Source organism: Pseudopodoces humilis, chromosome 16 (assembly GCF_049639895.1).
Source record: "Pseudopodoces humilis isolate 2021_Gansu_Grassland_sample_001 chromosome 16, ASM4963989v1, whole genome shotgun sequence".
Lineage (NCBI taxonomy): Eukaryota > Metazoa > Chordata > Aves > Passeriformes > Paridae > Pseudopodoces > Pseudopodoces humilis.
The window spans coordinates 10,391,886-10,405,478 of record NC_142215.1 but is presented as its reverse complement, the minus strand read 5'-3'; the positions used below and the strand labels follow the sequence as shown (position 1 = coordinate 10,405,478).

The 13,593-nt window shown below is 39.8% G+C and overlaps 1 protein-coding gene across 1 annotated transcript in view; it reads right to left on the bottom strand.

Moving 5' to 3' along the window:
* SECISBP2L (SECIS binding protein 2 like) overlaps positions 1-13,090 on the bottom strand; it is a 28,194-nt gene extending 15,104 nt beyond the window's left edge. The window contains exons 1-7 of the mRNA XM_005521514.3: positions 12,883-13,090; positions 3,494-3,672; positions 2,612-2,936; positions 2,355-2,490; positions 1,696-1,925; positions 1,584-1,608; positions 719-834 (exon numbers count right to left, since the gene is read on the bottom strand). Coding sequence (XP_005521571.2) covers positions 719-834; positions 1,584-1,608; positions 1,696-1,925; positions 2,355-2,490; positions 2,612-2,936; positions 3,494-3,672; positions 12,883-12,900 — 1,029 coding nt within the window. The 5' untranslated portion in view covers positions 12,901-13,090. The remainder of the gene's footprint in view (positions 1-718; positions 835-1,583; positions 1,609-1,695; positions 1,926-2,354; positions 2,491-2,611; positions 2,937-3,493; positions 3,673-12,882) is intronic.
* Positions 13,091-13,593: the final 503 nt, after the last annotated feature.

Below are 13,593 nucleotides of genomic sequence, written 5' to 3'. Positions count from 1 at the left end.
GCAATAAGAGAGTTCAAGCAAAACCTATGTTTAAACAAAGGCAAATGTTTCAGCCTTCTTTGTAACCCTCTGAACAACTTGCTCCAATAAAATATTTCAAAATTAGGAAGGCCACCTTCTCCTGTCTCCTCACATACTAATTACAGAAATCCTGTCCCACTTGAAGAAGCCTCACAGAAAGATATTCAAACTTTAGCATAAAATAATTTTAAGCCATTAAGAATTTAAAAAAATTAAAAATGGTATGCTAATGTGAATTTAAAAAAAAGTTTTCAAGACAAGAGGAGTGAGAACAGAGGATTCTAGCTCACCACATCAGAATCTTTCTTTAGAAAGTTTGAGATTTTTTCTTTTCCTCTGAAGTGTGAATGGGTCAAAAACTGAATTAACTTTTCTACACCCACACTATCATCATTTCACAGGTTGCTTTATATATGCAATGTTCTTCCTAGGTAGGTACATATAAAGCACAGGCAGAAGACTGTCAAGGATATTAAATTATACATAAATATATTTATGATATAGAGACAGCTCAAAAAGCATATCAGTTAGAAATGTGCAAATAAGCAAATGTGCAACTAGACTTTAAGGTTGAATTTCTATACTGTCCTCATTAAATATTTTTTGTATGTTAATTTTATAATTCCCTCCAAATTCCTTATTTTTCCATATTATAAAAAGCCTCAAATACTTCAATTGAGAACCTCTGACAGCATACCTGTGGATTATTTCTTTGCTCAGCTTGTCTTCCACCTCTAGAAAAGGTCGGAGCTTTTTCAATCCAAGGCTTTTTTTGCGTTGCTTGGGAATTTACATTAGTCCAACCTATACCAGCTGAAAGAGAAGTGCCATCTATGAAAAACTGAATTAGTATCTCGAACATTTCATAATGATTCATATGCCACCAGAGCCAGGAACACAATCCTGACACAAATAAAGTTCTTGGAGAAAGTATTATCACAGGAGAACTAGACTAACTTCCATAGCTATTTTCAGATGTTGCCAGAGTCACCTTTATGGAACATTTAAGCTGCCAAAAATTGATCACCACAAAGCAGCAAGAAAGGAAAATCTCAGGTTCACATCCATACCAATTTCCGTTCAGTCATAAATAGCAGTCCCTGGCATTACCTACTACTACCAGACTAGTCAAACTAATTGTTCATGATATGTGTAAAGCTTCTAAAAAGTATCAGTGCTTCTGAAATGGAGAATGAGAACTCCTTGGCTCTGTTACTACCCAGTTATGAACTGCAGTCCAAAAGGGTAAGGAAGCCTGAGGACAAACTAAACAGGAGCACAGCTTTGTCTGAATGCTTCCACTGGAGTCTCTAGCTGTTTTTTAACCCATTAAAGAAAGGCAGTCGTTAATAAATTATTAGTGATAGCTATACACTTCTTCATTCAGCGAGTAACAGGTGTGTCTTAGTGGAGGTGGTTGGAAATCACAGTAAAGATACATCCTCAGAAGTGTCTGATCAGTTAGAGCAGCACGCTGAAGTAGATCAGGAGTTATGCAAAGCAAAAATACAAATGCAACCCAGCCAAATTTTAAACAGCTCACCAGTCAAGATAATGCTTACTTGTATTTATCGATGGTTCTACAACCTGAAAAGGAAAAGAAACAATTATTTCCGTAATTTTCATTAGTCTGTAGGCTACAAATATAGTTGTTACTCAGTTATCTTTACATACATTCATTGCACAAGAATCTGTATTTCTTGAAGCCATAGCTGCAGCCTGGTTATTGCCGTGCTTAGGACTACAATAGCCACTGTCACTGTCAATGTCTGCCTCACTTGCGCCCTGTTCACTGGAGGACTCTGCAGCAGGGTGAGAGGTTCTCCTGCGCCTGCCCTTTGACTTCCAAAGCATCGTGGAGGAGCTCTCAGAAAGTGATTTATTGGCTATATCTGAAGGAAAGTCTTCAAGAAACAAAATAAAAATAAAATTACTTGCGCATGAATTGGTAAGAGACACAAAAAAGCTACACATCATAAAAACAAATTTAAAAAGCCAGTCTTTGCATTAAACCAGCACTGAATTTAAATTATGTCTAGGTCCAACCATTATTGATAACCAACTCCTTAAAGAGTTGTCAACGTCTTTGCAGGAGTACCATGTCACTGCAACATTATAAGGTGACATACTGAGTAGGTCATGAGGTGACATTATAAGGTGACATACTGAGTAGGTATCTGCAACCATCAGCACCTTTCTTCATTATCCTTTTGAGCTGCAAAGATTTCTTTTAAAAGTTGCATCTAAATCAGGTCCACCCTCTTTTAGAAAAGATGACAACTAACATGCAGTTCTAATTATTTCATACACCCAGAACTTAAAAAACAAATTACCTGTTTGCTGTGATGCATCAACCAACAAAACAATCTTTGATCTATTCTCAGGGCCTGATGAACTGGTCTCCTTCTGAGTGGCAACATTTTTCACTGGAGGACGTTTATTTTTTATGTGCATCTGTAACTGCTGTTGCTGTTTTCAAACATTGCCACACACACACAAAAAAAAGTTGATAAAAAATGAGATATATGCTTCCTGTACAAAGACATTTTCTTTATACAGTTCTACTTATCCTATTTAAAAGCAGACTTACTTTTTGAATGACTGGTCCCCTGTTACTGCTTCTGCTCCGCTGAGTGGACAATGGAAAGACCTGGCCTGACGGGCTGGGACGCTCAGTGCATTCTGTAGTAACTGTACTTACAGCATTTGCTGTTTGAAAGGGTGCAGGATAGGGCGTAGGGAAAGGATGATAGAAACCCATGACCTGAGCACATGGTGCTGGCATCAGCTGATAGTAAGTATATTCTGAAGAAACAGGTGGCTGTGCAGATATTATAGGATAAGCAAGGTATGGTCCTGCAGGATTTGGGCTGGGTTGCTGCCATCTGATGTCATTGTTATATAATGGAAACTGTCTATTAAAAAAAAAAGAAAACAACGAAACAAAACTGCTCAGTAAGTCTTCCCCCTTTCATAGAAAATTCAGACCTTTACCACCCCTTCAAAAACAACAATTCTATTATATTAAGTTCCTAAACTCAACATTTTTTAACTAGTTATGTGAAGAAAACTGGATACAGCTACACCCAATCGTGTTTCACCATGGCAGGACCCAAGCTGGACACCCAAAGCTTTGCTTCATTCAGAGAAGCATCAGAGATTCAGACAAAAAATCTCCTGACTGCCTTAGAAGATCCAAGAGCACAGCAGGTGACTTTGGGAGGGATCCGTACCAGACCTTCATAGCCAGGAGAAAAAAAAGGCAACAAAGAATATGAATGGAAAAAAAACAAAGGAAGAAAATAGGTAAAAGACTGAGGATAGAGAAACTTCCTCCTCATACATGAAGGGTTAAATACAGTGAACAAAAAACTGAATATAAAGCCCACAATCACCGACTCCTCTCAAGCCTACAAGTTTCAACTCATTTAAAAACAGATCATCTTCTATGAAGATCACAATCACTTATTACCTGTTGGATTGATTTTCCTGTACAAATGGATAGCAAGTGATCAGGTAGCTAGGGATTGGAGTTGGTTCCATTCCATTAATTCCTCCACTGTCATTAGGAAGTGCCATTGGGATCATTAGTGTTTCTGGACCCTTCTTCTGAGGAATAAATGGTTCTACTTCAGCTGACAGCTTGACATTCTGAAGAGAAAAGAAAGAATGTCTTCATTAATTACAATCATAAATTGCTTGGGAAAATTTAGATTCATAAAGTTGTACGCAAAGTACCATGAACAGCAGGCAAATGGATGACAAGGCTACAGGATTTCTGCAGTAAACCAAGAGAGGTGGAAAACAGTTGGCAAGTGCTTATTGCATCCTCCCAATCAATGCAGAGTGTAATACAGATCACCAACATTTAGCATTTGTGTTAACCTTTACAAGTGCAATGCAAACACTAATTAACTTTAAAGGGACTGAAGCTCACATCTTGCAGAAGATATATGAGTCGGAGCACAGAACAAAACCAAATTAGCACTGTATGTGGAGCACAGTTGTGTAGGCTTTCAGAAGTGAAACCAACATATGGAAGATGTAGTAATGCCTGGCCTGCTCTACAAAACTGACCATGTTTCTAGGCAATTATAAAAAAGGCTTTTCAGCATTAAACCATAGTTTAACTGCAAAAAGATGATGCACCATAGAAGAACCCTCCCCACACATTCTATCTGTACAACCTGAACATACTTTAACGTGTTAAAATTATGATTAAAGGTTGTCATGAAGAAGGCTTAGAAATAAATTTCAAACTGTGCTTTCAAAGAAAAGTATCTCCCCCAATCCTGAAGGTATCCTTAGCTTAAGCTGGTTTTGCTCACATTTTTGATTTTGTACAACATAGCTGCATCTTACACTTAAATAACAAAAAATGCTGTATTCAATAAGACAACTGCAGAACCTAAGAACCCTTAAACTCTGTATTCTACTATAACTTGCATTCAGATGAAAACAACCTTTTTTTGTACAAAGATCTCAGCTTAATTATATATGTCTCACATCATTACCTCATGGAGTACCAAACCCTAAGAAGATTCTTTCTAAAGCAGACAAGGACTCCAGACATTTTTCCTTCCATACACCTACAAAATAATCTCAAAGGTAACATATGACCTGTATGAGTACATGCTCTTACAGCACATAAAAGAACAAAATCCTAAAGGTTTGCTGAGGACAGTCTTCTATCCTTGCTACTACCTCCAGAACCTCCACATGAGCTGAAACAGTGGAACAGGAGCTCTGGAAGTATCATGGCAAGTGGTCCCACACCTACCACACACTTCTCACTCCATGCCTTTGCTCTGCGTCACATCCACAATCCATCCAGAGACAGCCTTCTCACCCAATATCTGAATCTCCAAGTCCCCAAAACTTATTCTGCTTAAATAAAATCCCATACTGGTTTAGCAGCATGGGAGTGGAAGAGGTGGGAAGGGCAAGTCCAAAATTTTTTTTAAAATATAGTTGTCCCAATGAAAAAAGTATGTCTTTCAAACTGACAAGACACACTGTTCTTGGCAGGAAAGTATTTTTTAATGACTGTTCTGAAAATGCTTATGGCTGTAATATGGATATATCTATATTTATCTATATATATATATAGATATATATACACAGATGGACTATAATAAATGGAAGTATGTCCCATCCCTCGAAGTGTTCAAGGCCAGTTTGGATGGGGCTTCGAGCAACCTGGTGTAATGGAAGGTGTCCCTGCTCATGGCACAGGTTTGGAACCAAACGATTTTTAAGGTCTAGTTCCAGTGCAGGGCAGCCTGATGCTATAAGCACAGACACAGAGGTATCACTCCTGCTGTATAACAAGATCTGCATTACAGCAGAACAATCACCTTCACATCAATTAAATGCATTTCTTTATCATTAGTAGAGGGTGAACATTCCTTTCTTCTACAGTAAAGAAGAAAGAGAGAAGAAAGAAAGAAGAGATTCCTCTCTTCTAATTCCTGAAGTTCTATTCAGAGGAAAAGCTGTGGGGCAGCTGCAGCAGCAGCACCGAACTTGTGCAACACAAATCAAACCCAGCTCTACCCAGAGTCTCCTCTCTGGCCTCAGGCACATCCCTCAGCTGCCTGGTGACTGGCCTGTCCCTCTGCAAAGCTCCAAGGCATTCTGCTCAACACAAGAGAAAGACTTCTTGTAATATTTTTTTTTAAAGTGTTTATGTACAGTGAACACGTAAGTACCAGAAATACCAACACTGAATCCCTCCCTTAAAGCTAAGAGTGTTTTTTCTATGCTATTTCAAGACTGTGAGGCAAAAAATATTTGCTTAAGAATAGATTCACTTCTGGGCTGGCCTACAAAACTAGATCAGAGATTATTCTGAATTGGAAGAGACCCACAAGGATCATCGAGTACAACTCTTTAATGAATGGCCCATATGGGGATTGAACCCACAACCTCGGCATCATCAGCACCCTGCTCTAACCAACTGAGCAATCAAAACATTAAAGGAACACACCAAGGGTGCTTCATCCACAGACAAGAGTAAAACTACAGTGAGTGCTTTACAAATGTGGTATTCCTAAGGAAACACTGAAAACTGACAAACAACTAATCCTAACCTGCTGGTCACTATCCTACCACAACATGCCAAGTGAACTTCATCCGAGATACTAAAAATAAACTCTAGCACTGGCTCAGAAAATAGTAAAAACATTCTATTTGTCATTCATGTTGGGACCAGATTTCCTGTTTTAAAGATCTTTCCTATGTGGCTGTCTGCTCTTTCCCTTATTTGGGAGATTTACATGAAAATACAGAAATCATTCTTTATTGACAAGGCTCTTGCAGAATGGTTTCATGACAATGATTTTTGTGATATTGTACTATATCATCACTCATTAGGATTATGAGAGAACACGCTTTCACATCAGATATTAAAAACAGAGCTGTAACTGATCCAGCAGGAAGTGAGTTATTCCCACCTGCAAGGCTGCCACAGCAAAATATTTCCTGTCAATTCTCAAAGATAATCCCTACCTTACTTTTACATCCAAGGTGGATTGGATAATATTTGACTTATTTAAATCTGTATGGGAAAAAAGGGTATATGGGGGGGAGGTTTGTTTGTTTTAAATTTATTTATAACCCCTCTATAAGACTCAACAGTCTTAAAATGTAATTTTATGATTTTAGGAAAATAATTCACATTATTCTACTTGGTTTTATTAGGTTAAAACAATTCAGAGATGTCCAAACAAAAAAAAGACAGCTTTAATTCTTCCTTTCCTGTTGTTGAGTCTCTTATACAGGTTATGATTACTAATTGCTATGACAGAGCAATTGCCTGATATATTTAATTATCATTTTCTGTACAGCTCAAAACAAGTTTAGCCTACCTGTAATGGTAAAATAGAGATACAGCAGATCTTGTAATCATAAGCACATATGGGTGCATTTGAAAGTTAAATCCTTTTTTTGCTTACAGCTTTTTGGGGAGTGTCTGTTATTTAAAGGAATCAAAACTGTATTTCACATACCTCTTACAAGCATTATATCTTAAACACTTTTCTTGCGCAGTTTAGTCTGAACCTACAGGTTTGGTTGGCTTGTGACAGTTGGGTTTTTTTAATCCTTTCAAGAAACTTGTTTTGGCAAATGATTTAGGGCAAACTTCTGTTTTCAGATTTTGCGTTTTGTTCTGCAATGCACACACACGTATATATACCAACTCACGAAAACAGCACCTGAAAACTTAGAAACCTCAATACAGGTATTTCAAAATCATTCTGCAAACATAATACATCCAATTCTCACATAACTTATACATTTCATTAGACAACAAGGCCCCATTTTCACTTGAGGGTAGAACACCAGCAACTCAAGTGTATCAACAACTAAACTAAAATAACTTCAGTATATTGCTTCCTTAGAACATTTTACCAGTCTTTCAAAAATACTTTAATATTTCTGTGTTACACAGACTGTGTCTTCAGATGAGGGCAGTAAACTTAAAGCAAAAAGGGGAAACAAATGTACTAAGTCAGGTCAGACTGCTAACCAAACCAAAACATCAACAGAATTAACTCTCCAGGGTGATTCTCCAGACATCTCAGCACATTTCACAGATGACCAGTGGTTTCACTGGACAAGTGAGGGAAACAAAAGAGCAATGCTAAGTAATTTGTTCGAAGTTTTCTTAGCAGATCTTTTTAGGATTAGAGATATCTCAGCTAGGAGGAAATGTTGGTGAAGATACACAGCAAAATACCTTCTCTTTCTAATAAACAGCCTTCTTCCTTCATAATGTAAAGAGAAAAATTGAAACAAGAAAAAAAAACATTGATCAATTTAGTATCAAGTAAAGGTACGGCTAATTTCTCATTGCACTGGACAAGCATAAGTTATTTCATATCGAAACTCATTATTTCTTCTAACAGGAAAGGCTCCTTTGGTGAGCTACAGAAACAACAATGCCGAAGAAGCAGTTTGGTGATGGGTTTGGTTGTTTAAATACTGACATGCTTAAGACTCAGTGGAAAATGCAACCAGTAACAAATGAAGTAAGCTCCAGAACACAAGACAAGCTCCTTTTTGTTTCAGAAACAAACAAGAAAATGCATAAAAAAAAGTGCATGCAAATACACATGAACACAATTCCTCAGAGATTTCACCCACACAGCACAAATGGAGTGCCAAGTGCACATGAACAGCACAAACAGGACTGATCATGCCACTGGTTTGTAACCACAGACAAGAAAGATTTGTCAAACACAAAAAGATTTGGGAGAAGGCTGATACACTTGCCCTAATCCTTACAATAGAGCACTTGTGATACAAGTTTATGCTTTAATTGCTCTCACAGCATCAAGATTTATTCTAGTCCGTATCCTCTAAAACAAATTAACACTTTGCCACTGCCATCAGTAAATGCAGGGTCAGACCTTAATACAAACTATTGTGTCGTTTGATCATGCCATCTAATAGCAAACACTGAAAATACTGCAAGACTAAACTTTTTTTTGACTGCAACTTCTTCATGTTTGTTCAACCTTTCATATCACAAAACCAAACAAAGCTTCATTGAAATCAACCTTTGATGACCCAACTCAATTCTAAATATAAATTTAAGTCATGCTGAAACATCAGATTTTCAATCAGCTGCCTATTAATGGAAATACATCCCTTCAAAAGAAACCAAGATTTAGACAGAAGCCTCTTTTGTAGATACCCCTAGTTTCAATTTACAAAACGTTTTGTAGTAGCTCATTACATATTTCAGTACAACAATTACAAGTCTTTCAAGACAGCATATATACTGAAGAGCTCCTTTGTTTCCTATATAAAAGCTACTGTAGTCATCAACAGCTGCTAAGACAGAAGATGACACAAGCAGGAACAGACTGGTAAACTCTGTCCTATAGTTATAGCACTGTACATTTAATCTTAGAAAAGTTTTTGTTCATTGTAGCCTAATGTCATTCAGCATTTTCCATTAAATAGGATCTCTGTCATCCTGCTCTCAGAGGAGAATGCTTAGATATCAATCTCACCATTTACAGGGTGAGAAAATAGACACAGATGCCACATCTCAGAGGGCTATAATAAAATCAGCTGTTTTACTGTCTCAAAGTCTGGAAACAAGAAGTCTCATCCCTAAGTAAAATAAAAACATAGCTCAAACTTCTGGGTTTGTTTTTTTTTTAAGAAAAACAATCCTGTTTCTGAATTCTGGATTTCATAATTTAAATGCTGTGTTAATAGTAAGGCAAGTCACAGTTTATCTATTTTAAGATAAACTTTACAAATATGGAAGTCATTGTTTCTATAATTAGTTGCTTCTAAGTGGCAGATACCTCGGGAATGGTAAATATGCAGTCCAACTGGAAACACCAGCAGCAGGCCATTTAACGAAGCACAAAATTTAACCTTCCCTATTTGCATTTAACATAGTCATTTCAACACAGCACTTAAAGCAAATACACAATGAACTCCTTTCCTTTTCCCTCAGCTCATAAAAAGGGAATTGCGCATAATTCTCTTTCCTTTCACAGGATTAAATATCATTATCAGAACATAACAAAGCTAAATATTTAAACATGCTAGCTTGTCAGGTTGTGCTACTTGCTTGTTTTCTATATATAAGTAAAAATGTTAAACTCAAAGCCAGAATACTGTAAGAAAAAAGGGGGCAGAAACTAAAATTTCTTACTTACACAAAGCCTGTCCAAAGACAAAAAAAAGCTATCAAAAGGATCCTCTTCACTTCACTACTTTCCAGCATTTAGCAGTACAAACTTCTATCCTCATGCTATCCAAATGAAGTAGTAATATTTGAGTGCTTTGTAGACAGTGTACTAAAAGGATTAGTCCAAATTATTTATGCAAATCAGTTTCCTCGTCTCCACAAACTAGTCAATGATAAATAATTTTGTGCTCAAACAGTTAAGATATTCATGGAATCACATCAATAACATTTAAATTCACCAGAGAACATTATTCTGAAATAAGACAATACTAAACTCACAAAATCCAAAAGTGTTTTGCACTTTCAAGATTCAAAAGTAAGCAATATGCAAACAGTACAGGAAACCAGACATTTTCCAGCTTGCCTCAGTTGTAAAATCTGCCATTGGTAAGAAACACTGAAGGAAACTGGACCGGATAAAAGAGCACAAAACATTGATCTAGATCCACTTCCATGGCAACCATATTATCAAGCCACCTGTTGAGTGGTCAAGAATAGCAGAGGCAAGCAGAACAGGCTATCTTTAAGCAATACTAAAACAAAACACAGGTCACTGATTTTGCAACTTCACCTGATTTCTCAACTTACTAAAGGAACCAACTGTCTTAATCACAGGGCAAGACAAAAGTATAAGACAGAAAAATCAAAGCACAGCAGTACCTTTGAAAGAAGTTGTTTCTCTTTAGTTTTCCATCACATTCTGCTTAAACAGAAAGAGCATCAGAGGTCATCTGCTGAGTTTCCTCTCTTGTAGGAAAATAACCTACACTTAACTGCTGAAACCCACTTTTTAATGGGAACAATTTTGTTCTGGTGTAGACAGAAGTAAACTTACACACCCACTACAAAAATTTCAACTACTCTATCATAAAAATAATTCTTTTTAAGCAGCTTTAGTCTGTTCTCATCTATGTCAGCTGCCAAAATATTGCTGAACATATTAGAATTTAGGTAACAGAAATCTCAAAGGCAATCCAAAAGCAGTATCTTTTAATTAATTAGGTGTCCAAATGATCCTGCAACAAGAAATCTCACACTGATTCACTAAGACACCACAAAACTGTTTACCCATCAAAAGCATTCTCTACTCTTGAAATACCATGCTAACAGTACAATAGTCCTAGGTGCTCATATTCTAATTACACAGCAGTTACTCCTATAAGCACATACAGTTACTGTACTGTGCCTGAGAGAGCATACTGAGGGAAAGGAAAGAGAATGAGTACTGTTAACACACATGTGTAGGCTTTAATATTCATTTATCAGATGTCATGCAGTACAGGCAGAGAAAGAAGCCCAAATAAAGAAAAAATGAAATGGCTCCCAAAACTGATGCAACCTTACCAAACACTTACACTGGTAACAGTGATTACATTCAATTCTTACAGCACAAAAGATGCAAACCCAAAGTATCCAGGAGCATCCTAATCAAGATGCTACTGTATAATGAGCAGACAAAAGCAACAAGATTGTTGAATCACTTTAGAAACTCATCAGGTATTAATTATTTGTCTGCCTAGAAGCCTTACTAGGGGATAAGGAACCAACAGGACCAGATATGCTGCAAACATAATAAACAAGATCATTCCTGCTACAGAGCTTAACTATACCTTCAAGCTGAAATACTGTATTTAGTTAAAACAATCACTCAGAGTCAACTGAGTTATTTATACTGTAAATAACATCTCTCTGTTTTCATGAACTGTTTTGACAGATGAAAAGAAAATGGTTTGATAAGGACATGTGTGTGAACCTCCAGTACTGAAGAGCTCAAGCAACGAGGAATAAATATTTCACAAGTGTACTGCAGTACTAATTACAGATGAAACAGAGGGGAAAAAAAATCCCACCACACCAAAATCCAAGATTTTAAAACAAAAAGTACTACAGATTGGACAAACGTAAATTTTACAGAATAAGATCAGGTTTTAACATCAAGGCAAATAAGCATAAAAAAAATATTAAACTCATTATCACACCAGAAAGCCCAGGAAGAAAGCCACAGTGGGAGCAATACTGAAATAAGACTCACTGTTCACAAACTTCCTTAGATATACATACAGCATGAAAAGCCGTGTATCTTTAGAGAGTGCATTACTAGTCATTATCTACTTTGCTACAGGAACCTGTGTTATTTTATTCCTTACCCTACTATTAGAACCCCTGGAGAGCTAAAGCTGAAAACTAGGAAACAAAGAGCTGTAAATCACCAATTTTCAACACATTCTGCTGAAACAGAAGCTTAAAAGTAGTATCAGGCTCTAACAGATGACATCATTCATTTCAGATACATTTTTTAGAACTACCTCCTGATGATGAAATGTTCTTTGCAGATATGTAACAAATCATACAAATTCGTAAGTCCCTGCTTCTTTATACCTACACTTTAAAATCTCTTAAGAATAATGCAAACTGGTTACCTCGAAAGGCCGAGTTTAATACAGAAGAACAAAAAATATAACGACCTGTAGAATTAGTGAGCTACACCCACTCAGCTATGAGGAGACCATCAGCAGTGTCCTGTCACTACAAACTTCAACCCGACCCTGACATTTACAGGATTTCAACAAGAGTGACACCTCAATTGTGTTGCTAAGTTCTTAAAGAAACCTGTTTCTTTTTCAAGAAACCAAGTGTCTAATAATGACCAGGCAGGCTTAAACTTAATGCCGCTAAACTGCAATACTTCCCTAAGCTCGAAACAAAGCCTGGAGGACCAGGGAGAAGAACAGAACCGAGTTTTGAATTCCCTTGGGATTCCCAGGGGAGCCGCTCCCGGGATCCCAGCTCCCCCGGACAGCCGGGCCGGGCGCGGCCTGACGTCTCCCGCCCGGGGAGGGAAGGGCGCCGGCGGACACACACCGAGCTCCCGCTTCCAGCCCGGAGAACGCCCTGTCTGCACCTCCCGAGGGCCGCTTTCCGCCGGGCCGGGGCGGCGGCCCCTCACGGCGCCCCTCACGGCCGGTCCCGGCGCCCCCCGCCCCGCCGGCCGCGAGCCGCGCCCCGCCCCACCGTGCCCCGCCCGCCGACCGGCCGCTGCCGACGGCCCTGCCGGGGCTGACACGGCCGCGGCCGCTCCGCTCCCCGCCCTCACCGCCGCACCGCCGCCCCTCCCGCCGCGGCTGCTCGCGGTCCCTTCGCACCTTGTCCGCTTTGTCCATGGCTCCAGCTACGCCGGGCGGCGGCTCTAATGAGGGTAGCGGAGGACCCGGGCCGCCTCCCCCATGGCGCTGCTTCCCCTGCCGCGCTCCGCACTCGCCCGGAGCAGCGCCGGCCCCGCTCGCGGTTATCACGGGAACCGGGACCGGCTACGCCACGGCCGGGGAGGGACGGGCGGCGGGGAGGGACCAGCTGGGACGGAAGCCGGGCTGGCTCAGGCCGGGAACGCCTTCGCTCCCCCCCCACGGCGGGCGTTCCCCTCCCGCGTTCCGGCCACCCGAAAACAAGCAGGGCCGTGACACAAGCGTTGCGGAAACCCGCGGGAATGGGCGCGGAGAGCGTTGTTCCCCCGCCCAGAGCCGTTCCGGCGGCGGCGAGCGAGGGCGGCAGGTGCGCGGCGGGCCCGTCTGCTCGCGGGCGGCGCCGGGGGAGGCTCAGGCCGATGGCGTCCTTGAAATTATCTGGAACACCGAGGGGAAAAAAAACAACATCCCTGTGATTTATTTAGAGGCAGAAATCTAAAAATGTCGCACAAGCGTCTGGAGTGCAGGGCTGGGCTGTGAAGCGGGTCCCGTGTGTGCAGGGACTGGGGCGGCAGCAAAGCAGGGAGATTCTGAGATGCGAGGTTGGGCGCAGCTTGTATGACGTTCCTTTATTTTACTGCCCTGCTTTTAACATGTGGTTAATAATGAGTA